The sequence below is a fragment of the Theropithecus gelada genome, chromosome 2 (assembly GCF_003255815.1).
Source record: "Theropithecus gelada isolate Dixy chromosome 2, Tgel_1.0, whole genome shotgun sequence".
Taxonomy (NCBI): Eukaryota; Metazoa; Chordata; class Mammalia; order Primates; family Cercopithecidae; genus Theropithecus; species Theropithecus gelada.
In genome coordinates, this window is record NC_037669.1 from 106,398,094 (window position 1) to 106,424,403 (window position 26,310).

The 26,310-nt window shown below is 43.7% G+C and overlaps 1 protein-coding gene and 1 pseudogene across 1 annotated transcript; both read right to left on the reverse strand.

Annotated features, from left to right (window-relative positions):
* Nucleotides 1-1,876: 1,876 nt before the first annotated feature.
* On the reverse strand, nt 1,877-7,347 carry LOC112619358 (annotated as a pseudogene).
* A 3,803-nt stretch (nt 7,348-11,150) lies between these two features.
* Nucleotides 11,151-20,748, reverse strand: LOC112619175 (5-hydroxytryptamine receptor 3E-like). Its single transcript, XM_025377077.1, is given in 10 exon segments — nt 11,151-11,380; nt 11,502-11,717; nt 11,883-11,996; nt 11,999-12,086; nt 12,743-12,903; nt 13,214-13,383; nt 13,870-13,979; nt 16,755-16,799; nt 17,629-17,792; nt 20,682-20,748. Coding segments are annotated over 10 exon segments (1,365 nt in total).
* Nucleotides 20,749-26,310: the final 5,562 nt, after the last annotated feature.

Below are 26,310 nucleotides of genomic sequence, written 5' to 3' on the forward strand. Positions count from 1 at the left end.
TGTGATCCGCCCGCCTCGGCCTCCCAAAGTGCTGGGATTACAGGCGTGAGCCACCGCGCCCGGCCCACATTTGAATTTCATTGACTTACATGTGTATCCTTATGCCAGTATCACACTACCTTGATTACAATATCTTTGTAGTAAGTTTTTGTTGTTGTTGTTTTTTGTTTGTTTGTGTGTTTTTGTTTTTGAGATGGAGTCTTGCTGCCTCTCAGGCTGGAGTGCAGTGGCGCGATCTCGGCTCACTGCAACTTCCACCTCCCGGGTTCGAGCGATTCTCCTTCCTCAGCCTCCCGAGTAGTTGGGATTACAGGCACATGTCACCATGCTCAACTACTTTTTGTATTTTTAGTAGAGATGGGGTTTTGCTACTTTGGCTGGGCTGGTCTTGAACTCCTGACCTCAGGTGATCCTCTCACCTCGGCCTCCCAAAGTGCTGGGATTACAGGCATGAGCCACCATGCCTGACATGCAGTAAGTTTTGAAATGAGGAAGTGTGAGTCTACCAACTGTGTTCTGCTCCAGGATTGTTTTGATTATTCTGGGCCTCTTGCATTTGTCTTTTTTTTTTCTTTTAAACTCATCTGTATTTGTTACAACCTTTTTAAGCAGAATGTGACTTGGGTACTACAGTTCCATTCACAAGCCTCGCTCTGGGTTATTTCTGAACAGCTTTACAATATGCCTAGGTAGGCTTATAATTTTGCTCCTGCAAACAATATTTTGCTTTGGAAAAACAAGCTCTGTGGAGAGTTCCTTCCATCAAGTTGCTTCAGTTTAACGTGTTTCTAGAGGACAAGTATATGCAGAATTGGCAACTAGAGAATGAAAAGTTTAAAAAGTAGATCTTAGAAGATGTAACAAATACTTTTCCTCTAACCACCAAGGTATTTCTCAGAACACTTCAATGACAGAAGATTTGGCCTACTAAGGAATTTGGCTTGATAGCTAAATACTTTAGATCACAAAGTTAATGTTAGATTACATACATCTTTTTATTTTTTTATTTTATTTATTTTTTTTGAGATGGAGTCTCGCTGTGTCCCTCAGGCTAGAGTACAGTGGCATGATCTTGGCTCACTGCAACCTCCACCTCCCAGGTTCAAATGATTCTCCTGCTTCAGCCTCCCAAGTAACTGGGATTATAGGCACCTGCCATCACACCCAGCTAATTTTTGTATTTTTAGTAGAGATGAGGTTTTGCCATGTTGGTCAGGCTGGTCTCAAACTCCTGACCTCAGGTGATTCACCCGCCTTGGCCTCCCAAAGTACTGGGATTACAGGCATGAGCCACCGCACCCAGCCTACATACATCTTACAACACACATTACCCCAATCTGTTAAAATAAGCCAATGTGAAACTAGAAAAGCATTGCTAGCTCTGTTTTAGTGCCCAAAGTATCACAAAATCACTTAGAAGTAGAAAGAAATCTTACCTTTCCCCTGAAGTAGTTATTATCATGCCATATAGATTTTTTGTTTTTTTAAGACAGAGTCTCGCACTTTCTCCCGGACTGGAATGCAATGGAGTGATCTCAGCTCACAGCAACCTCCACCTCCTGGGTTCACACGATTCTCCTGCCTCAGCCTCCTGAGTAGTTGGGATTACATGTGCACACCACCACACCCGGCTAATATTTTGTATTTTTAGTAAAGATTGGGTTTTGCCATGTTGGCCAGGCTGGTCTCTAACTCCTGACCTCAGGTGATTTGCCCACCTCAGCCTCCCAAAGTGCTGGTATTACAGGTGTGAGCCACCGTGCCTGGCCACTATACAGACTTTTTAAATGTTAACAAAAATAACTAAAATAATCCTTGAAAATATATTATCGGAGACAATGAAGATAGAGTATTGAACATGTGTACAAGTCATTCCTCAGCCAGAGCTGCCTACTTCTTCCATGCATGATGTGTCATCACCTCTTCTGAGGGGCGGCATTTCTTCAGTTATAGCAGTAGGATCATCTTCATTAATACCCAGACCAAGTTTGATCTTCCTATAGATCTTGTATGTGTCTGAGGATCTTCCAGACTGAAGTCAGGAGATGGGAGTGCAGTTTTGTAAAGCAAGATGACCAGATCCTTCACCGACTTGTCATTCTTATCGGCCTCTGCCTTTTGCCTTAAGGTCTCAATCGTGAATGGTCAGGGTTTATCTTCAGGTGTTTCTTTGCTGCCATGTAGCCCACTGTTGAGTTGTCTCCTAGAGCTTGAGCTTTCATAATTCTTTCTGTGTTCGCTGTCCAGCCACATGTGCTTGTGACAATACAGCATGGGGATGTCACCAGTTTGACACAACCACCTTTTTGACTTTTTTCTCCAACATGTCTTTCATGATTTTGCAGAGGTTCTCAAACTGTTTATTTCTCTTCCTGTTTCTTTTTTTCTTCCTCATCTTCTGGAAGTTCCAAACCCTCTTTGGCAACTGACACCACAGTCTTACTCTCAAATTCCTTCAGCAGCTGGACACAGTACTCATCAATGGACTCGATTATATAGATCACTTCTAAGCCGCTTCTGAAGACATTCCACAAAGGCTGAGCTGGCTACCTGGTCCTTGGTCTCACCTGTGGTGTAGTAGATATGTTTCTGGTTTGCCTTCATTCTGGAAAACGCAATGAGATAAACTATCTCATCATCAGAGGCACATGTGCAGTATCTCCACAGTGCTGAAAGCTTCTTCTGATTTTAAGAGTCTATATATTCCAAGCTTTATGTTTTTAGAGAACTCCTCGTAGAACCTTTTGTAGTTCTTTTTATCCTCTGCCAGTTCGGCAAAGAGTTCTAAGTATGTTTTGACCAAATTCTTCCTAATAACTTTCAAAATGTTGCTTTGTTGCAACATCTCAGAAAAAACATTTAGAGCGAGATCCTCTGAGTTCATCACCCCTCTAATGAAGTTCAGATATTCAGGGATTAGCTCCTCACAGTTACCCTTGATGAAAACTCTGTATACATACAACCGAATGTTGTTCTTTTTCTTTCTGTTTTCAAATAGGTCAAAAGGACACGTCTTGAAACAAAAAGAAGAAGAATTCCAAATTCCAGCTATCCTTCAACTGAAAAGTGCTTCATCGCCAGATGATCCTCCCAGTCATTGGTCAAGCTCTGATGGAACTCTCCATACTCCTCATTAATCATAGTGTCAGGATTTCTGGTCCAGGTAGACTTTGTTTTGTTGAGTTCTTGATCAATGTACTTCTCTTGATTAATGTACTCTTCCTTACTTTTCTTCTTCTTCTTGCCATTATCCTTCTTTTCTTCTTCTTCATCAGAACCAACATCTTCAATTTCAGGTTTGTCATTGGACTCTTTTTCTTTTTCTTCCTCTTATCTTCCTTTTCTTCAGCCTCATCATCGCTGACTTCTTTATCACGTTTCTTCTCCACAGAAAGAGTAATAGGATAGCCAATAAACTGAGAATGTTTCTTCACAATCTCTTTCATTCTTCTTTCCTCCAAATACTCAGTTAGGTCTTCTTTCAGGTGCAGGGTGCCCTTTGCTCCATGCCCCTTAGGTTCACTGTGTCAGTCCTGACTGTGAGTGATTCCCCTGAGGAGAACTCCCACGCATGCTGCTCATGTTTATGTTTTGTGATCACAGTTACTTTCGCGGCAACCAAATAAGCAAAATAAAAACCAGCACCGAACTGGCCAATCATAGAGATTCTATACAGCCTGGAAAACTTCCACGAATGCTTTGGTCTCAGATTGGCGACAGTACCAAGGTTATTGATCGAGTCAGCCTTGGCCATTCCAATTTCAGTACCCTAATAGTAAGGGTTTGATCTTGTTTGTTTGGTATAAGATTAATGTGGAGCTCTTTTCCAGAGTCTAATTTACTGGGATCCATCAAGCTTTCATATCAGATTTTGTCCAAAACATCTGATGAATTTGAAATGAGCTCTCTTGAGCCAGGCACTGTGGCTCACTCCTGTAATCCTAGCACTTTGGGAGGCCACGGTGGGTGGATCGCTTGAGATCAGGAGTTCAATAGCAGCCTGGGTAATATGGTGAAACCCCCCTGGGCAATATGGTGAGACCCCGTCTCTACCCAAAATACAGAAAGTTATACAGGCATGACGGACATGCCTATGGTCCCAGCTAGTCAGGGGCTGAGGTATGAGAATCACTTGAGCCTGGGAGGTGGAGGCTGCAGTGAGCTGAGATCACCCCACTGCATTTCAGACTGGGTGACAGAGTGAGATGCTGTGTCCAAAATAAAAATAAAAAGCTAAAAAAAAAAAAAAAAAGCTGAAATGAGCTCTCTCAGAAAGATTTCTTTTCTTTTTTTTTTTTTTTTTTTGAGATGGAGTCTTGCTCTGTCGCCCAGGCTGGAGTGCAGTGGCCGGATCTCAGCTCACTGCAAGCTCCGCCTCCCAGGTTCACGCCATTCTCCTGCCTCAGCCTCCCGAGTAGCTGGGACTACAGGCGTCCGCCACATCGCCCGGCTAGTTTTTTGTTATTTTTTAGTAGAGACGGGGTTTCACCATGTTAGCCAGGATGGTCTCGATCTCCTGACCTCGTGATCCACCCGTCTCGGCCTCCCAAAGTGCTGGGATTACAAGAAAGATTTCTTTGTTCAAGTAGAAAGTATTGATGATCAGTGACATCAACTGGACAGCTTCTGCTTGAAAGGCAAACATCTCAACCTCTTCTTCCTCCATCGGTTGGTTTTGGGTCTGGGTTTCCTCAGGCGGCTTGGCTAAGGGACCACACGGGCTCTACAGTATAGCAGCACCAGGATGCTAAAGCATGCAGGCCTCTTGAATTTCTATATGAATTTTAGAATCAGCTTGTCAATTTCTGCAAAAAAAAAAAAAAAAAAAAAAAGGCAGCCAAGATTTTGATACAGATTGCATTGAATCTGTAGATCAATTTGGGGAGTACTGGCATCTTCACAGGATTTAAGCTTTCCAAATCTTAAACATGGTATAGCTTATCTTTCCATTTATTTAGATCTTCTTTACTTTTTTTCAACAATGTTTTTTAGTTTTCAGTATACAAGTGTTGCACATCTTTTGTGAAGTTTATCCCTAAATGCCTTATTTTTTTAAAAAATGATTCTTAATTTTATTTTCAGTTTGTTTATTGCTAGTATATATAAATACAATACTTTTGGTATGTTGATCTTGTGTCCTGTAACCTTGCTGAACTCATTTATTAGTTCTAGTAGATTTTTAGTGAATTCCTTGGGATTTTCTATTTCTAAGATCATATCATCTGCAAACAGAGATTGCTTTACTTCTTTTCAGTCTGGATGCCTTTTTATTTATTTTTCCTTTTTTTTTTTTTTTTTTTTTTTAGACTGAGTCTCGCTCTGTCGCCCAGGCTGGAGTGCAGTGGTGAGATCTCGGCTCACCACAACCTCCACCTCCTGTGTTAAAGCAATTCTCCTGCCTCAGCCTCCCGAATAGCTGGGATTACAGGGGCCCACCACCATGCTTGGCTAATTTTTGTATTTTTAGTAGAGATGGGGTTTCACCATGTTGGCCAGGCTGGTCTCCAATTCCTGACTTCAAGTGATCCACTCACCTTGGCCTCCAAAAGTGCTGGAAGGCATGAGCCACTGCACCTGGCCTGCCCTGAATAATGTTAAGTACAATGTTGTATAAAGGTGGAGAGAATAAATATTCTTGTCTTGTTCTCACTTTTAGGGGAAAAAGATTCAATTTTTTGCCATTTGATATGATGTTAGCTATAGATTTTTCATATATGCCCTTTAACAGATTGAGGAAGTTATTTTATTTTTAGTTTGTTGGGTGTTATTTTTTAATCATAAAAGGTTTTGGATTTTGTCAAATGCTTTTTCTGCACCTATTAAAATGATCGTGTGGGTTTTGTTCTCTTAATATAGTGTATTACATTAATTGATTTTCTGATATTATACCAACCTTGTATTCTTGGGATGAGTTCCACTTGTTCATTGCATATAATCCTTTTTGTGTGTTACTGGATTCAGTTTGCTAGTATAGATATATGTATTTTTTAGACAGTCTCGCTCTGTTGCCCAGGCCAGAGTGCAGTGGTGTGATCTTGGCTCACTGCAACGTCTGCCTCCTGGGTTCAAGTGTTTCTCCGGCCTCAGCCTCCCAAGTAGCTGGGATTGCAGGTGCACGCCACCATGCCTGGTTAATTTTTTTTTTTTGTATTTTTAATAGAGATGGGGTTTTGCATGTTGGCCAGGCTGGTCTTGAACTCCTGACCTCAGGTGATCCACGGGCCTTGGTCTCCCAGAGTGTTGGGATTACAGGCGTGAGCCACTGTGCCCGGCCAGTTTGCTAGTATTTTGTTGAGGATTTTTACATCTATATTCATATGAGATATTGGTCTGTAGTTTTTTTTTTTTTTTTTTTTAATATAACATCTTTGTCTGGTTTTAGTATCTGGATAATAATACTGGCCTCATAGAATGAGTTGCAAAATGTTCCCTCTTCTTTTAATTTCTGAAAGAGACTGTGTAGAATTGGTATTAATTCTTCTTTAAGTATTTGGTAAAATTTACCATTGAAGCTGTCAATGCTTGTGGGAAGCTATTTCAAATTATTAGAATCTACTTAAGTTTATTTAACATTTTATCATGATTGGTGTAAAGTTATGCACCTTAATTTTTTAATTGAGAGATTCCTTCTCTCACTGTGTCTATAAACTTGTAATTTATGAAAAATGAAAAACCCATGTTTTGAAAAAGGTAACATTTAAAGGCTCATATTAAAACTGTGAGGCTGGGCGCGGTGGCTCAAGCCTGTAATCCCAGCACTTTGGGAGGCCGAGACGGGTGGATCACGAGGTCAGGAGATCGAGACCATCCTGGCTAACACGGTGAAACCCCGTCTCTACTAAAAAATACAAAAACCTAGCCAGGCGAGGTGGCGGGCACCTGTAGTCCCAGCTACTCGGGAGGCTGAGGCAGGAGAATGGCATGAACCTGGGAGGCAGAGCTTGCAGTGAGCCGAGATCTGGCCACTGCACTCCAGCCTGGGCGGCAGAGCGAGACTCCGTCTCAGAAAAAAAAAAAAAAAAACCAAACTGTGATTATACTGCACTCTAGCCTGAGAGACAGAGCAAGACTGCATTTCTATAAATGAAATGAAATGAAATAAAATAAAATAAAATAAACCATGTCAATGACCAATATGAATATTGAGGACAAGGACTCCTTCTGAAGTAGGATTAAGAAAGGAGGGAAGATAATTTCTAGGACATGTGATTAGAACACTTAAAAGACTTCATGAGGCTGGATGCAGTGGCTCATGCCTGTAATCCCAGCACTTTGGGAAGCCGAGGCAAGTGGGTCACCTGAGGTCAGCAGTTCAAGACCAACCTGGCCAAAAAGGTGAAACCCCATCTCTATTAAAAATACAAAATTAGCCAGTACGGTGGCGTGCACCTGTAATCCCAGCTACACTGGGATTATTATTACTTTGGGAGGCTGAGGCAGGAGAATCATTTGAACCCAGGAGGTGTAGGTTGCAGTGAGCCAAGATTGTGCCACTGCACTCCAGCCTGGGCAATAGAACAAGACTCCATTTCAAAAAATAAAAAATAAAAAAAGACTTTATGAAATTAAAAAACATTTTTAATGAAAACATTAAGTAGATGAACTGAGAATAGAAATGGTCACTCCTGAAAACTGAATTGGTGTCTGAAAGATTGGTCACAACACAAAGCCAAGCCACAGAAAAATGGAAGCTGGAAGAGAGAAAGACAGTTTCGAAAACAGATCCATGGAACCCAACTTGTGAACAGCAGAAATGCCTGAACAGAAAAAGAACAGATGGAAGAGAGTAAGTAGAGTGTTACTTATATCCTAGAAAAAGTTCCCCAAGCAGAAGAAAGATTTAAATATTCACATCGGAAAAGGTCACTGAGACACAGAGAAGATTAGTGAAAACGCACATTCAAGAATCTGTAATCGCCACTGGGTTCACCTTGCCTGCTGCCTAGACAGAGCCAATTTATCAAGACAGGGAAATTGCAATAGAAAAAGAGTAATTCATGCAGAGCCGGCTGTGTGGGACACTGGAATTTTATCAGCCTCCCTGAGCATTCGGGGATCAGAGTTTTTAAAGACAACTTGGTGGGTTGGGGGAAGCCAGTGAGCCAGGAGTGCTGATTGGTCAGATCAGAGATGAAATCATGGGATGTCGAAGCTGTCCTCTTGTGCTGAGTCAGTTCCTGGGTCAGGGCCACAAGATCAGATGAGCCAGTTTATCAATCTTGCTGGCCAGCTGATCCATTAAGTGCAGGGTCTGCAAAATACCTTAAACACTGATCTTAGGAGCAGTTTAGGGAAGGTAAGAATTTTGTAGCCTCCACCTGCATGACTCCTAAACCATAATTTCTAATCTTTTGGCTAGTTTGTTAGTCCTACAAAAGCAGTATAGTCCCCAGGCAAGAAGGAGGTTTGTTTTGGGAAAGGGCTGTTATCTTTTTATTTTATTTTATTTATTTTTTAATTTTAATTTTTAAAAAAATTTTGTTTATTTATTTATTTTTGAGATGGAGTCTCCCTCTATTGCCCAGGCTGGAGTGCAGTGGCACAATCTTGGCTCACTGCAACCTCTGCCTCCTGGGCTCAAGTGATTCTCCTGCCTCAGCCTCCCAAGTAGCTGGGACTACAGGTGTGTGCCACCTGCTAGTTTTTGTATTTTTAGTAGAGATGGAGTTTCACCATATTGGCCAGGCTAGTCTATTATTTTTATTTTTATACAGGCATGAAACACTGTGCCCAGACTGTATTGTACCTTTTGATATTTGTACCCCGTATGTATATTACTCTTCCAAAAATGAAGCAAGAATTAATGAAAGAGATGTGCAAAAATATACGAGGCAAAAGCAAGATTTGCAACACTATCCTACAAATGGAAATCATGCTCAAAACACATTGAACAGAACAAGCAGTGGCAATATATGAGGATAAAATCAGGCACAATTCAAGAAGATATAATAACCATACACTTTTATGCATCAAATAACATAGCTGTCAAGCATATAAAAGGAAAACTACAAGTACCCGGAGAACACGGATACAGAACTTTAACAGACCACGTAGACAAAAATAAGCTATTATATAGAGGATTCGAATAATGTAATAAATAAGCTCTATTTAGTAGATGCATATATAGAGAATATATACTTTTTTTTTAAAGACAGAACACTGAAAAACTCAAATATATACTTTTTAAATGTCCTGAAACAAAGCTTGTTACAGAACCAATCATGCATTCAGCCAGAGAGAAAGCTTTTTTTTTTTTTTTTTTTTTTTTTTGCCCCTGAGACAGAGTCTTGCTGTGTCTCCCAGGCTGGAGTACAGTGGTGCGATCTTGGCTCACTGCAACCTCCGCTTCCTGAGTTCAAGTGATTCTTCTGCCTCAGCCTCCTGAGCAGCTGGAGCTACAGGCATGCGCTACCATGCCCAGCTAATTTTTGCATTTTTAATAGGGATGGGGTTTCACCATATTGGCCAGGCTGTCTCGAACTCCTGATCTCACGATCCATCCACCTCGGCCTCCTAAAATGCTGGGATTACAGGCAAGAGCCACCGCACCTGGCCAAGAAAGTTTTATAAATCCAAAAAGGTTTAAGTTTATACACCACGCTCTCTGATCATAAACCAAGAAACTAGAAATTAACAGTGAAAAGATAACAATAACAAAAATCCCTTATCCATGGATATGAAGACACATTCTCCCAAATAGTCTTTATTTCTATTTTTATTTTTTTCGAGACAGGGTCTTGCTTTGTCACTCAGGCTGGAGTGCAGTAGAACAATCAGAACTGATTGTAGCACTGACCTCCTGGACTCAAGCAATCATCTTACCTCAGCCTCCTGTACAGTGGCACTACAGGTGTATACCATACATGCCTGGCTAATTTATGTATTTATTTTTTTGTAGAGATGGGGTCTCGCTATGTTGCCCAGGCAGGTCTTGAACTCCTGAGCTCACACAACTCTCCCACCTCAGCCTCCCAAGGTATAGGGATTATAGGCATAAGCCATTGCATCTGGCCCCAAATAGCCTTTATATCAGAGAGAATTAAAACAAATTATGAATTGTCTACAAAGTAATGAAGAGGAGATCACCTTATTCTAAAACCTATGGGATACAGCTAAAGCTGTTCTGAGTAAAATCAATAGAAAGACTGAGACCACTTTAATGGAGAATTCAACTTGGAAAACCAGAAAAAGAGTAACATGAAACATAATAAATTAAGAGAGTGCTAAAATGAGATCAGTACAAGATAATGGAAAAGGTAAAGCAAAAGAATCTACTAGTAAGACAATATGTCTGAAAACACCTAAGAGAATTAACACTTCTCAAACCCAACAGTTGTCACTTCGGTCTTGGGAGAGAGGATCGTCCCTGATGACATCAAAGCTTTATCACAAAGAGTCAAATAAATGTACAGGTTATGTTTTAAAACTATCAGTTCTGGTTAGTCTCCCCTCCCCTCCCCTCCTCTCCCCTCTCCTCCCCTCCCCTCCCCTCTCCTCCCCTCCCCTCTTCTCTCCTTTTCTTTTCTGAGTTTCGCTCTTGTTGCCCAGGCTGGAGTGCAGTGGCGCGATCTCGGCTCACTGCAACCTCTGCCTCCTGGGTTCAAGCGATTTTTCTGCCTCAGCCTCCCAAGTAGCTGGGATTACAAGCATGTGCCACTACGCCCGGCCAATTTTTTTGTATTTTTTGTAGAGATGAGGTTTCTCCATGTTGGCCAGGCTAGTCTCTAAAGCCTGACCTCAGGTGATCCACCTGCCTCGGCCTCCCAAAGTGTTGGGATTATAGGCATGAGCCACTACACCTGGGTGGTTAGTTTCTACCCTCTGACCTGACAAAGAGCCAGAAATCTCTGCAGAATGATTTATTGGGCAAGTTAGTGGACAGAAGAGGTATAGTCTGCTGCACAGGTGACATAAGGGGGACCTAGAACCATATGATAAGACTGAAGGAAGCCAACAGAATGCAGGAACAGGGAGAAATGTCTGGGATTGGAACTGATCAGCAGGACTGGGTTGGGATACATGGAATACAGCAGAGACTCAGTCATCTTTGGGAATATGATAGTTGGTACTCAGGAAAGGGGGGAGACCTGGCTGTCCCCTGGAGGCAAGAGAAAGAAGCTCCAGACTGAAGTTGGCAGCTGAGCACCTGCCTAGGTGTTCCAGAGGCATATGACAGCGAGGATGGAGGAGGCCATGAAGGGCAGGTAGAGGCGGAAGAGCAGGGCGTCCATCGCGTGACTGAACTGCACCCACAGCTCCACCGAGTGCTGCTTCTGGGCCTCATGTTCCCACTGGGCCCTTGTCCATTCTGAGCCCCTTGTCAGCTCTGCCTTCCCAGGGCCTGGCATCTGCCCTGCTGATACTTCTGGCTCCTTCACACTTACAGAAAGACAGAGACTCAGCCACGGGCTGCAAATGTCACCTATACAGGGAGGGAGACAGGGAAGGAGGCAGGAGCAGAGAAGTGGAGGTGGGGGAAGGGGAAGTGTGACTTCCCTCACCAGGCAGGTGGGTGGGGGTGAGACCCAGGCCCTTATTTCCCTTCTGGGGTGCAGTGGGACAGCATCTCCCTGGGCTGGTGCAGTGGAGCAGCAGGGAGTAGAGCCACTGAGGCAGGGGTGGGAGATGGGTGGTGGCCACGTGCAGCAGGTGGGTGATGAAGATGGTCTCCAGCAGGCTGCCCACTATCAGGGAGAGGCACAGGGCAAAGTAGACCCCTGGAGGGAAGGGGGGCCTGGTGAGGGCCAGAGGCACCACCTAGAATTTCTTTCTTCTCTTCCAATCCCACCCTGGCAGGCATACGGCCTCCTTTTCCCAGTATACCTCCCTTCCTGAGTTAGTTCCCACTCTTCTCTTCCAAAAGGTGGGAGGAACATCCATACCGATGAGGGGGGTGCCACTGGTGGGGAGCAAGTCATTCATCATGAGCAGGAAGATGTTGTACCCCGGCAGGAGCATTATCTTGAATGGGACACGTTTCCCACTTTTCACTGGCAGTAGAAGCTGAGGGCATCGATGGCAGCCAGAAAGCCACTGGGCATGAGAAGGTTTATGACATAGAGGCTGGGCCTGCACCTGATGGCCACCTGGTGGGGTAGAAGAGGGCAGTAAGTAGTTATGGGGTCAGAGAAACCCTCAAATCCAGGAATGGCAGTGACAGTTTCTGTCTCTGCCTTTTTCTTTGGCCTGATATCACCTGGGATCTGGAGCTGTGTGGAATGCAGCTTTAGAATCTGGTATAGAACCTGTGAAGAGACAGTTAGGCCAGAGCCGTGAGCTTTAGGATGGAGAATGAGGCTGGGAAGCCAGGAGAGAGGGTAACACTGGGAGACCCTGAAACTTGGGAGATACACATTCGATGGACATTCTAGGCAAGGGTAAAAGCGCGGGAGGAAGGAAAGAGCAAGAGCCTCCAAGCTCACATAGAACACAATCTGATCGGCTGGGCGCGGTGGCTCAAGCCTGTAATCCCAGCACTTTGGGAGGCCGAGACGGGCGGATCACTAGGTCAGGAGATCGAGACCATCCTGGCTAACACGGTGAAACCCCGTCTCTACTAAAAAATACAAAAAACTAGCCGGGCGAGGTGGTGGGCGCCTGTAGTCCCAGCTACTCTGGAGGCTGAGCCAGGAGAATGGCGTGAAGCCAGGAGGCGGAGCTTGCAGTGAGCTGAGATCCGGCCACTGCACTCCAGCCTGGGCGACAGAGCAAGACTCCGTCTCAAAAAAAAAAAAAAAAAAAAAAAGAACACAATCTGATCATACAGGTTGCCTCCCCTGGACAGCTTTGCAGTGGCCTTGTTGATGCCCAGGAGCTCCCATTCTCCATGGGCCTGAAGGATGTCCCAGGATGTGTCTGTTATTTCCCACACTTCTTTCTCCATGTCCAGCAACATGCTGTCCACTGAAAATGAGAACCATCTGAATCATTTTTCAAGGATATAGTGTCCTGGTGGCTCAACTGCTCTCTTTTTCCATCCTTTCTTTCAACAAATAGTTTTGAGTGCCTCCCATGTGCCAGGAGACTTACCAAGAGCTTGGAATGGTAAGAAACAAGACAGACTTGGGTTCTGCCTTTATGAAAAATCTTTTAGCATCCATAGAGCCTTATTCTTCTCCCTACCCATACTCCTTGGTCACAATTTACTCATAGTTTCTTTATATTTGTTGGCTGCTCTCATTCACTCTATCCCTGAGATCCCACTGCAACTCACCTGTATAGAGGAATGAGCTGAAGGTGAGTGTGCAGTTCTGCTGGTCAAAGGGGAAGTAGATGATGTCCAGGTTACAGATACTGTCCACCTTCATGGGTTTCTTATACTTGATGTGACCTTCATTACTTACATATGCTGTAAGGCCTTTTGGGGTCTTATCCACATCCGTGCTAGAGGAGAGATAAGGCAAGAGGCAGGTGCTGCGGTTTCTCTCTCTCTCTCTCTTTTTTTTTTTTTTTGAGACAGGATCTTGTTCTTTCACCCAGGCTGTAGTAGAGTGGCATGCTTTCAGCTCACTGCAACCTCCATGTCCTGGACTCAAATTATCCTCCTGTCTCAGCCTCAGCCTCCCAAGTAGCTGGGACTACAGGCACACCACCAGGCCTGGCTAATTTTTTTTTTTTTTTTTTTTAAGAGATGAGGTTTCACCATGTTGCCCAGGCCGGTCTCAAACTCCTGAACTCAAGTGATCCACCCACCTTGGCCTCCCAAAGTGCTGGGATTGCAGGCATGAGCCACTGCGCCCAGCCCAGTTTCTCTTCTTATCTCTCTGGTTGTTTCTTAGCCATCTAAAGAGCACTTACAGTGGCCCCAGTGGTAAACTGTGATCTCTATGGCTACCAGGAGATAGGACGTGACCAGCCCTTGATACGCACAGTTCAATGATGAAAATGTCTGGGAGCCACAGGTTCTTGGCTGCCATACTCATCTTCGTGATGCCCTCACGCTCCTCTGGGTTCCAGCTGATAAATGGGTTATCCCAAACCTAGAGCCCAGGTGGAGGAGAGTTGAGAGCCTGAGATGAATTGGAGTTATTTTCTCCTGCCTTTTAATTTCTTCTTTTTTAAAAAAAGTTATGAAATACTTCAAGCATATAGAAAAATATATAAAATATTATGACAAACATCTACGTATCTACAACCCAACTTTGTGGCATTAATATTTTATTAAATTTACTTGCTTTTTTTCAAGAAATGAGAATCATAGATAAAATCGAACCTGCCTAGGACCATTTCTTCATGAATTTTGATCAGCCAGCGCTGGTGGTCTGGGAACCACACTTTGAGAGTGAGGTTAGGTAATTGTATTATCTTTCTCCAGCTCCTTCCTCCCTTTCCTCCAAGCAGGCTTTTTTTTTTTTTTTTCCATTATTTTCTTTTCTTTTCTTTTTATTTTTATTTTTTGAGATGGAGTCTCGCTCTCACCCAGGCTGGAGTGCAGTGGCGTGATCTCAGCTCACTGATATAGATATAAAACCTCTGCCTCCCGGGTTCAAGCGATTCTCCTGCCTCAGCCTCTTGAGTAGCTGGCATTACAGGTGCGTGCCCCCACCTGACTAATTTATTTTATTTTATTATTATTATTATTATTTTTTATGAGATGGAGTCTTGCACTGTCACCCAGGCTGGAGTGCAGTGGCGTGATCTCAGCTCACTGATATAGATATAAAACCTCTGCCTCCTGGGTTCAAGCGATTCTCTTGCCTCAGCCTCTTGAGTAGCTGAGATTACAGCTGCGTGCCACCACCTGACTAATTTATTTTATTTTATTTTATTATTATTATTTTTTTTGTGAGATGGAGTCTTGCACTGTCACCCAGGCTGGAGTGCAGTGGTGCAATCTCGGCTCACTGCAACCTCTGCCTCCCAGGTTCGCGCCATTCTCCTGCCTCAGCCTCCCGAGTAGCTGGGACTACAGGCGCCCACCACCACACCCTGCTAATTTTTTGTATTTTTAGTAGAGATGGGGTTTCACCGTGTTAGCCAGGATGGTCTTGATCTCCTGACCTCGTGATCTGCCCACCTCGGCCTTCCAAAGTGCTGGGATTACAGGCGTGAGCCACTGCGCCCGGTCACCACCCAGCTAATTTTTTTATATTTTTGGTAGAGATGGAGTTTCACCATGTTGGCCAGGCTGGTCTTGAACTCCTGACCTCAAGTGATCCACCTGGCTAGGCCTCCCAAAGAGCTGGGATTATAGGCGTGAACCACCAAGCCCAACCATGAGGCAGGCTTTTCAGGTTGGAAACTCAATTCATTCACTTTTATTTCCCCCCATCCTCCCACACACCTTGTTTTCTTATCAATGCAATTAAGATATAAATTTTCCACTGGGTTATGCTTTGATTACATTCCATAGATTTTCATATATATAATTTTCATTTCTAATTACTTCATAATTTCTACTTAATTGCTTTAATTTCTCCTTTGCCTCAAATATTTGGAAATTTAATTTTAAATTCTCAAGAAACAAGGTTTTCTTTCTTTCTTTTTTTTTTTTGAGATGCAGTCTCACTCTGTAGCCCAAGCTAGAGCACAGTGGTGCTCGGCCAACTGCAACCTCTGTCTCCCCAGCTCAAGTGATTCTTGTGCCTCAGCCTCCTGAGTAGCTGGGACTATAGGCACGTGTCACCACGCCTGGCTAATTTTTTGTATTTTAGTAGAGACGGTATTTCACCGTATTGCCCAGGGTGGTCTTGAACTCCTGAGTTCAGGTGATCCACCGGCCTCGGCCTCCCAAATTGCTGGGATTACAGGTGTAAGCCACTGTGCCCAGCCTTTTTTTTTTTTTTTTTAAAGATAGGGTCTCACTCTGTTGCCCAGGCTACAGTGCAGTGGCACAATTATGGCTCACTGCAGCCTTGACCTCCCGGGCTCAAGTGATCCTCCCATCTCAGCCTCCCCAGTAGCTGGGACTACAGGTGTGAAACACCATACCAAGGTAATTTTTGTATTTTTTTGTAGAGACGAGGTTTTGCCATGTTGCCCAGGCTGGCTTCAAACTCCTGGGCTCAAGCAATCCACCTATCTTGGCCTCCCAAAGTGCTGGGATTACAGGCATGTGCCACTCTGCCTGGCGTTGATACCTTTTTGTGGTTAAATATGTGGTCAGTTTTGGGGAATACTTTATGTGTGTGACAAAAATTTTGTATGTTCATTGATACAAAGTTTGACATGTTTATTAGACTAAGCTTCTTAATTGTGCTGTGAAAATCACTATATATTTACTCCTTTTCTCCTAGATTTTTGTTTTGTTTTGTTTTGTCTTTGAGATAGAGTCTCACTTTGTCACTTTGTCTTTGAGATAGAGTCTCACTTTGTCGCCCAGCCTAGAGTACAGTGGCACGATCTCGGCTCACTGCAACCTCTGCTTCCCGGATTCAAGTGATTTTCCTGCTTCAGCCTTCCAAGTAGCTGGGATTACAGGCGCCCACCACCATGCCCAGCTAATTTTTATATTTTCAGTAGAGATGGGGTTTCACCATGTTGGCCAGGTTGGTCTCAAACTCCTGACCCCAAGTGATCTGCCCACCTTGGCCTCCCAAAGTGTTGGGATTACAGGCCTGAGCCACCGTGCCCAGCCTCTCCTTGATTTTTGAAAGCAGTGTATTAAAGCCCCTCATCATTATGGTCAGTTTTTCAATTTCTCCTTCATGTGTTTCAAAGCAATGTTAGGGACATAAAAATTCATAATTATTATATCTTTGTTTAAAATCCTTTTTGACTGTAACTGTAGGGAGAGAATAAAGTGTTGTCCATACCATTTCCAGCCACAGGAAGGATGACAAGAGGTGCAGCTGTTCATCCTGCCAAAAGAATTTCCTATTTCCATCGTGTTGCCAGTAAGAAGTCTGTTCATCTCCCCCACTTCCCATGCTTGTTTACCAACTCCCGAGGTATGTAAAGGGGATCTGTGATCAAGGACAAAAGCTCTATCAAAACAGACGTATTAGGCTGTGGACAGGAGAGTTCATAGCAGGGCGGGAGTAAAGTAGTCCTTCTCATCCTTGGCTGTATATGAGAATAACTCGGAAAGCTTGAAAATATTGATGTGGCTGGGTGCGGTGGCTCATGCCTATAATCCCAGCACTTTGGGAGGCCGAGACAGGCAGATCACTTGAGGTCAGGAGTTTGAGACCAGCTTGGCCAACATGGTGAAATTCTGTCTCTACTCAAAATACAAAAATTAGCCGGGCGTTGTGATGCAGGCCTGAAATCCCAGCTACTCGGGAGGCTGAGGCAGGAGAATCGCTTGAGCCCAGGAGGTGGAGGTTGCAGTGAGCCAAGATCATGCCATTGCACTCCAGCCTGGGCAAGAGTGAGACTCCATCTCAAAAAAACAAAAACAAAAACAAAACAAAACAATGCTTGGGTTTCATCTAATCAGAACCTCTGGGATTAGAACCTGGTCACTAGTATGTAGCCAGAGTGAGAAGAAAAGATTCTCTTCCACGTGCTGCTATACCTCACCCTGCTGCACTGGACAGAGCTTCTTTGAGATCCCCATGCCAGGCAAATGCCATCCAGCAGTGGTGGAGGAAGCAGAAATCTGGCTAAGGGCTTTGGGGGACCACCTTGCCAGGGGCTGGGAAAAGGTTAAGGACACCAAGGAGGGCTAGAAGGGTCAGCACTCACCACATCTGGGATCGCAGACATCGTGAAGGAGATGTTGACTTGGGTGGGGACGCTGATGGTGACCGGTCGGAAGGCCTTTCTATTAAACACTGAATTCAGAGCAGTGGGATCTGCCCCGTGCTGGCCAAACCCTGAGCACTTGATGGTGAAAGTAACGCCCCTTCCTGTAGTGGACATCGAATGTGAGATGAAGGAGAGCAACCCTGTGCGCCCTATATGAGAGGGGCCCCAAGGCAGGGCCTGGGGTCGCCTGTGATAAAATGAGAGCTAACATTTGTTGAGCATTGGCTATGTGTCAGGTATATTCTAAGCTCTTTAAAAATGGATTACCTCATTTAATCCTCCCAATCCCCATCAGGTAGATACTGCTTTACCCTCACGTAATAAACGAGCTAACTAAGGTGCAATAAGGGGAAGTAACTTCCTACAGTCAGACAGCCAATAAAAGGCAGAAGCCAGATTTGTTCTGAACCCAGGTTTATCTGCTGCTGCTGTACTATATGTCCCCAGGGATGAGATGAAGAATGGGGAGGGGATCACCGAGAGGGGTCCAGACGCTGGGCTCTTCCTTCCGAGGCCTGGGAGGATGGGGTGAGCTGGAATGCAAATTCTGGAAGCTAATGTGGCAAGCTGAGTTAGAGCTCCAACCTCCTTTCCAATATTTCTGTCTCCATGCAAAGCATGCCCAAATCTGTATGCAAACTGAGCCTGGAACGTTGATAGTCATCTGATAGGATTACAGTCCCGGGGCCCCCGAGAGGACACACCTGTTTTCACCCTGACTGCCCCAACCTTCCTTCTCCTTATTTGACTTTACCCAACTCTATCACCAGCATTCTAGTTTGAGGCTTTTAAAAAGTTGTGTTTTATTTTTAATGAACATATAATAATTGTGCATATTTCTTAGTTTGGGGTTTTTGGGTTTTTTTTTTTTTTGAGACAGCTACTCACTCTGCTGTCCAGGCTGGAGTGCAGTGGCATAATTACTGTAGCCTCGGCCTCTGGGCTTAGGGGATTTTCCCACCTCAGCCTCCCAAGTAACTGTGACTATAGGCACTCCCCCCACATTTGGCTAATTTTTAAACATGTTTTTTTGTAGAGACGGGGATCTCACTATGTTGCCCAGGCTGGTCTGAAACCCCTAGGCTCAAGTGATTCTCCCACCTGGGCCTCCCAAAGTTCTGGAATTATAGGTGTGAGCCACCATGCCCAGCCAAATAGCTATTTTTAGAAGTGTGGGTGGGCTTTTTGTTTTTATTATTTCTTTTTTTTTTTTTTTTTTTTTTTTTGAGACTGAGTCTGGCTCTGTCGCCCAGGCTGGAGTGCGGTGGCCGGATCTCAGCTCACTGCAAGCTCCGCCTCCCGGGTTCACGCCATTCTCCTGCCTCAGCCTCCCGAGTAGCTGGGACCACAGGCGCCCGCCACTTCGCCCGGCTAGTTTTTTGTATTTTTTAGTAGAGACGGAGTTTCACCGTGTTAGCCAGGATGGTCTCGATCTCCTGACCTCGTGATCCGCCCGTCTCGGCCTCCCAAAGTGCTGGGATTACAGGCTTGAGCCACCGCGCCCGGCCTTTATTATTTCTTTTTAAAATTTTAAAATTTTGTTTAGATGACTCTCACTCTGTCGCCCAGGCTGGAGTGCAGTGGCGCAATCTTGGCTCACTGCAATCTCTGCCTCCCAGGTTCAATCAATTCTTCTGCCTCAGCCTCCCAAGTAACTGGGATTACAGGCATCGCCACCACATCAGGCTAGTTTTTGTATTTTTAGTAGAGATGGAGTTTCACCATGTTAGCCAGGCTGGTCTTGAACTCCTAACCTCAGGTGATCCACCTGCCTCAGCCTCCTAAAGTGCTGGGATTACAGGTGTGAGCCACCTCACCTGGCCCATCTTACCCTCTTCTAACTAATACATTTTTAAATTTTCTACTCGTGAAAATGTGTTGGAGGAGCAAGAACTTGGAATGAGAGAGATGATTGATAACCTCTGTGCCAAGGACATTGAGCCTTATCCATTCTCAACGTCACAGTGCTTTCCAGGCAAATTCTTAAACCACTCTAAGAACAGTGAATATTCATTTGTCAACCCCTGTGTGCAAGTGCCCAGAGAGGCTTTCATAACCATTTACACTGCCTAGACCAGGTGTACAGTTTGTGTCTCTTCCCTATGCTGGCCTTTAAAGTCACCTCTGGTTCAGTCCTCTTCTGTGCCTCCTTATCCAAAGTCATGGAATAATCTAAGGAGGAGAGATGACATTTATTGGCACTCTTACCAAGTGCCAGGCACTGTGCTTCCCTCCATCTCTTACTGAATCCTCACACCCCTGCAAGGTAGGTTCTGTTTTACAGATGAGGAAACCGGAGCTCAGAGAAGTTAAGCAGTGCATCCAAGTTTATAAAACTAGCAACGTGAGACACGAAGATTCAAACCCAGGTCCATCTGTCTCCAAATCCCATGTTCTTGTCTCTCTGCCATACTGACTCCCTGGAAGAGAAGCACATTCTACTTTCACCCTTGACCTGCTGCCTTCTGGCATCTTACCTAATCTAGAGCCCTTGGATCCAGTAGGTGGTTGGGGAAATTATGGCTAAAGGAGGTGGGCACTTTGCTACAATGGTTTGGGTTTCATACCTGTAGAGAGAAAGAATTACACCTGTGGACAGAAAGACGGATGGATATAGAAGCTAAATACAAGAGAAGACAATCGTGGATGGTTGTCTTCCATGTAGAGTACCAATGGGGAAAAGACAGACTTTTCAAGTAGTGTTGGGAAAACCGGATATCCATAAGCAAATGGATAAAGTGTGCTGGTGTTGAACTCTATTTTTCCAGAAGAAAAATAAAAGTGCTCTTGTGTGGCATGTAACTGGAAGGGGATTTTCTGTCTTTCAGAAAAGGAAAGTCTATGTGGGCATTATGGTAATGTAGCTATGAAAGAACTCTATCCATCTTAGACAATCTCTAGGAGGTGGAAATTTGAAAAAAGTTCCTAAATGTTCTACTAGGGAGAGGTCCTCCTTCTTCCCCCTTCCCCCATTGTTGCTCCTTTCTTACCTTGAAGCAGAAGGCTGAGAAGGAGGTAGAAGGAAAATATTTTCCTGTGGAACCAGCTTCCTTCCATCTTCGTTGTCTAAATTCTTCTCTGAACATGTACTGGGACCCACGAATGCCCAGATTAAAGCAGCACAGGCCATACCTAGAGCCCGACTTTGAATACTAATAGCATTGGTTGACCACTGACATTTGTAACCTTCCTGGAAAGTGTTCTGGTTGTCTTGTTCTTGCCTATGTTTGAGGTTCAGTCTGCTTTTGAGACTTTATCTTAGTCTTAGATACTTTACTACAACGTATATGGTTATAGATAGCTCATACGTGATCAGCGTGCAGATCTTGGTGAGATACCTCAGTCTGAAAACTCGTCTCTTCAATTCTGGAAAATTCTCAGACATTTATAAATATTTCACTTCCTCTATTTTTCTTATTAGATATGTGTTGAATGGTTTCCTTCTATCTTACATGCCTCTTATTGCTGTGGTAACAAATCACAAACCCAGTGGCTTAAATAAACACAATTTGTTATTTTACTGTTCTGTGGGCCAGAAGTTTGAAATGGGTTTTACTGGGCTAAAATGAATGTGTCAGCAGGACCACATTCCTTCTGGAGGTTCTAGAGGAGAATCCATTTCTTTGCCTTTTCCAGATTTTTTTTTTTTTTTTTTTTTTTTTTTTTTTTTTAGACAGAGTTTCACTCTGTCGACCAGGCTGGAGTGCAGCGGTGCAATCGTAACTCACCGCAGCCTTGGCCTCCTGGGCTCAAGGGATCTTTCCGTCTCAGCCTCCCAAGTAGCTGGGACCTCACAGGTGTGAGCCACCAAGCTTGGCTATTTTTTTTTTTTTTAAGTAGAAATGAGGTCTCACTTTGTTGCCTAGCCTGGTTTCCAACTCCTGGCCTCAAGTGATCCTCCAACCTTGATCTCCCAAAGTGCTGGGATTATAGACGTGAGCCATTGCACCCAGCCTTTTCCAGCTTTTAAACTGCCTGTATTTCTTGGTTCATTATTTTTACTTCTCCATCTTCAAAACCAGCAACATCAGGCCAATGTTTCTCACAAGGCATCTCATCTCATCTTATTTGTTTCTCTCTCCTTCTTCCGCTTATAAGAGCCTTTGTGATTGCATTGTGTTCATTTGGATAATCCAGGATAATCTCCCGATCTCAAAGTCAGCTAATTAACAACCTTAATTTCGTCTGCAACTTTAACTCCCCTTTTCCATATAACCTAAGGTTCCAGAGATTAGGATGTGGACAAATTCTGGGGGACGTTATTCTGCCTAGCACACTTCTCTTTCCTACTTTCTACCTCTTTATCTCTGTCCCTAATGATTTCTTCAGATCTAGCTTCCAGGAAAAAAATTCTCTCCTCAACTGTGTTTACTTTATTTTATTCTATTAATTAATTTATTTATTTTTGATGCAACTCAGTAATTTTTATTGTAACTGGAAGACAAATACATTGCAGAAACTTTATGGTAGGTCTGGGAAAAAGTGTTATTTACAATAGATGATGACATAATTTGTCTTTGGCAATATAATTACATATGAAGAATGCAAAATGCAGGTATGGGTGCCTTCCATATTTTATTTTGTTTTGAGACGGAGTCTCACTCTGTTGCCCAGGCTAGAGTGCAATGGCGTGATCTTGGCTCACTACAGCCTCTACCTCCTTGGTTTGAGTGATTCTCCTGCCTCAGCCTCCTGAGTAGCTGGGACTACAGGCTTGTGCCACCACATCCAGCTAATTTTTTGTATTTTTAGTAGAGACAGGGTTTCACCATGTTGCCCAGGATGGTCTTGAACTCCTCACCTCAGCTGATCTGCCCACCTCAGCCTCCCAAAGTTCTGGGGTTACAGAAGTGAGCCACTGTGGCTGACCCTCAACTGTGTCTAATCTGTCCATCTAATCTGGCCACTGAGTTTTGGGGTTTTTTTTTGTTTTTTTTTTTTGTTTTTTTTTGTTTTGTTTTTTAGAGACAGGGTTTCACTGTCTCCCACCATGCCTGGCCCTCAACTGTGAGCCATCATGCTGGGATTACAGACGTGAGCCACCGTGCCCGGCCCTCAGCTGTGTCTAATCTGTCCATCTAATCTGTCCATTGAGTTTTGCCTTTGTTTTGTTTCTTTTTAGAGACAGGGTCTCACTGTCTCCCAGGCTGGAGTGCAGTGGTATGATCATAGCTCACTGTAGCCTTCAATTCCTGGGCTCAGGCAATCCTGCCACCTCAGCCTCCCAAGTAGCTGGGACTACAGGTGCATGCCACCATGTGTGGCTAATTTTTTTTTTTTATCGTTTCTAGAGACAGGGCCTTGCTATGCTGCTCAGGCTGGTGTGAACTCTTGGCCTCAAGTGATCCTCCTGCCTCAGCCTCCCAAAGCACTGGAATTACAGGCATGAGCCACTATGGCTAACCTTTTACCCATTTTTAAATCAAGTTGTTTTTTGTTGTTGAGTTTCAGGAATTCTATGTATAGTTTGGATATTAATCCCTTATCAGCTATATAATTGTCAAATGTTTTCTCCCATTTTGTGGGTTGTCTTTTTTCCTCTGTTAATATTGTCTTTTGATTCATAGATTTTTAATATTTTCATGAAGTACTATTTGTCTATTTTTTCTTTTGTTGCCTATGCCTTTGTGTCATATCCAAGAAATCACTGCTAAATCCAATGTTGTGAAGCAATTCCCCTATGTGTTCTTTTAGGAGTTTTATTGTTTTAGGTCTACACTTAAATCTTTTTTTTTTTTTTTTGAGATGGAGTTTCACTCTTGTTGCTCAGGCTGAGTGCAATGGTGCGATCTCAGCTCACTGCAACCTCCACCTCCCGGGTTCAAGTGATTCTCCTGCCTTAGCCTGTCGAGTAGCTGGGATTACAGGCATGTGCCACTATGCCCAGCTAATTTTGTATTTTTAGTAGAGACAGGGTTTCTCCATGTTAGTCAGGCTGGTCTTGAACTCCCCACCTCAGGTGATCTGCCTGCCTCAGCCTCCCAAAGTGCTGGGATTACAGGTGTGAGCCACCGCGTCTGGCCCTACACTTAAAATCTTTTATCCATTTTGAGTTAATTTGGTATATGGTTTTAGGTAAGGGTCAAACTTTATTCTTTTGCATGTGGATATCCAGTTTTCCCAATATTACTACTTGAAAAGTCTGTCTTTTCCTCATTGGAACTCTTGCAAAAATAATTTGGCCATTTGTGTGAGGGTTTATTTCTGGGTTCTCTGTTCTATTCCATTGGTATACATGTCTGTCTCTCTTTTTTTTTTGAGACGTAGTTTCACTCTTTTTGCCCAGGCTGGAGTGCAATGGTGCCATCTCCACTCACCACAACCTCTGCCTCCTGAGTTCAAGCAATTCTCCTGCCTCAGCCTCCTGAGTAGCTGGGATTACAGGCATGCACCACCACGCCTGACTAATTTTTTGTATTTTTAGTAGAGATGGGGTTTCTCCATGTTGGTCAGGCTGGTCTCAAACTCCCAACCTCAGGTGATCCATCTGCCTCAGCCTCCTGTGCAGCTGGGATTACAGGTGTGAGCCACTGCGCCTGGCCTTATTTTTATTTTTTTTTTGTTTGAGACAGAGTCTCACTCTGTTGCCCAGGCTGGAGTGCAATGGCACAGTCTTGGCTCACTGCAACCTGCGCCTCCTAGATTCAAGTGATTCTCCTGCCTCAGTCTCCCAACTAGCTGGAATTACAGGCGCATTCCACCATGCTCAGCTAATTTTTGTATTTTTAGTAGAGACGAGGTTTCACCATGTTGGTCAGTCTGGTCTCAAACTACTGACCTCAGGTGATCAGCCTGCCTTGGCCTCCCAAAGTGCTGGGATTACAGGTGTAAGCCACCGTGCCCAGCCTGTGGTATGTTTTGAAATCAGGGAGTGTGAATCTTCCAGCTTCATTTTTCTTTTTAAAGATTGTTTCAGGTATTCAAGGTCCTTTGACATCCCATATGAATTTTAGGATGGGTTTTTCTATTTCTGCAAAAATTGTCATTGGGATTTTGATAGGAATTGCATTGAGTCTGTTCATTGCTTTAAGTAGTATTGACATTTTAACAATTTTGTGTCTTCCAATCCATAAACATGAGATGTGTTTCCACTTGTTTATATTTTAAAAAAATTTCTTTCAGCAATGTTTTATAGTTTTCATTGTACAAGAATTTTACTTCTTTGGCTAAATTAATTCCCAAGTATTTTTTTCCTTTTGATGCCATTGTAAATGGAATTGATTTTTGTAATTTTCCTTTTCTGATCATTCTTTGTTAATGTATAGAAATGCAACTGATTTTTGTTTGTTTGCTTTGTATCCTGATACTTTGCTAAATTCATGTATTAGTTTTAATGCTACTAGTTTTTGTGAGATCTTTAGTATTTTCTACATATAAAATAACATCATCTGCAAACAGATAATTTTACTCTTTCTTTTCCAATTTGGATGCCTTTTGTTTCTTTTTCTTGCTTACTTGCTCTGGCTAGAACTTTCAGTACTATGTGGTTTTTAGTTTGTTTTAGCTTGTTTGTTTTAGAGATGGGGTCTTTCTCTGATACCCAGGCAGTAGTGTCCCAAAATGTTGAGATTACAGGTGTGAGCCACTGCACCTAGCCAACTATGTTTTTGTTTTTTTTTTTTGTTGTTTTTTTTTTGAGACGGAGTCTCACTCTGTCGCCCAGGCTGGAGTACAGTGGCCGGATCTCAGCTCACTGCAAGCTCCGCTTCCTGGGTTTACACCATTCTCCTGCCTCAGCCTCCCAAGTAGCTGGGACTACAGGCGCCTGCCCAGCTAGTTTTTGTATTTTTTAGTAGAGATAGGGTTTCACCGTGTTAGCCAGGATGGTCTCGATCTCCTGACCTTGTGATCTGCCCGTCTCGGCCTCCCAAAGTGCTGGGATTACAGGCTTGAGCCACCACGCCCGGCCGAACTATGTTGAATAGAAGTGGTGAAATTGAGCATCTTTGCCTTGTTCTTGATTTTAGAGAGTTTTCAGACTTTCACCATGGAGTGTGATGTTTGCTGTGGGTTTTTCATATATGGCTTTTATTATGTTGAGGTTGTTTCTTTCTATTCCAAGTTTGTTAAGTGTTTTTGTCGTGAAAGGGTGTTGAAGTTTGTCAAATGTTTTGCTGCATTAATTGAGATGATCATTTTTTTCCCTTCATTCTGTTAATGTGGTGTATTGCATTGATCAATTGTTGTATATTGAACTGTCCTTGCATTCCAGGAATAAATCCCACTTGGCTATGGTATATAATTCTTTTGATATGCTACTGAATTTGTTTGCTAGTATTTTATTGAGGATTTTTGCATCAATGATCATAAGGGATAGTGCCTTTGTCTGGCATTGGTAGCAGGGTAATACTGATCTCTTAAATGAGTTAAGAAGTTAGAACAAGCCGGGCGCGGTGGCTCAAGCCTGTAATCCCAGCACTTTGGGAGGCTGAGACGGGCGGATCACAAGGTCAGGAGATCGAGACCATCCTGGCTAACACGGTGAAACCCCGTCTCTACTAAAAAATACAAAAAACTAGCCGGGCGAGGTGGCGGGCGCCTGTGGTCCCAGCTACTCCGGAGGCTGAGGCAGGAGAATGGCATAAACCCGGGAGGCGGAGCTTGCAGTGAGCTGAGATC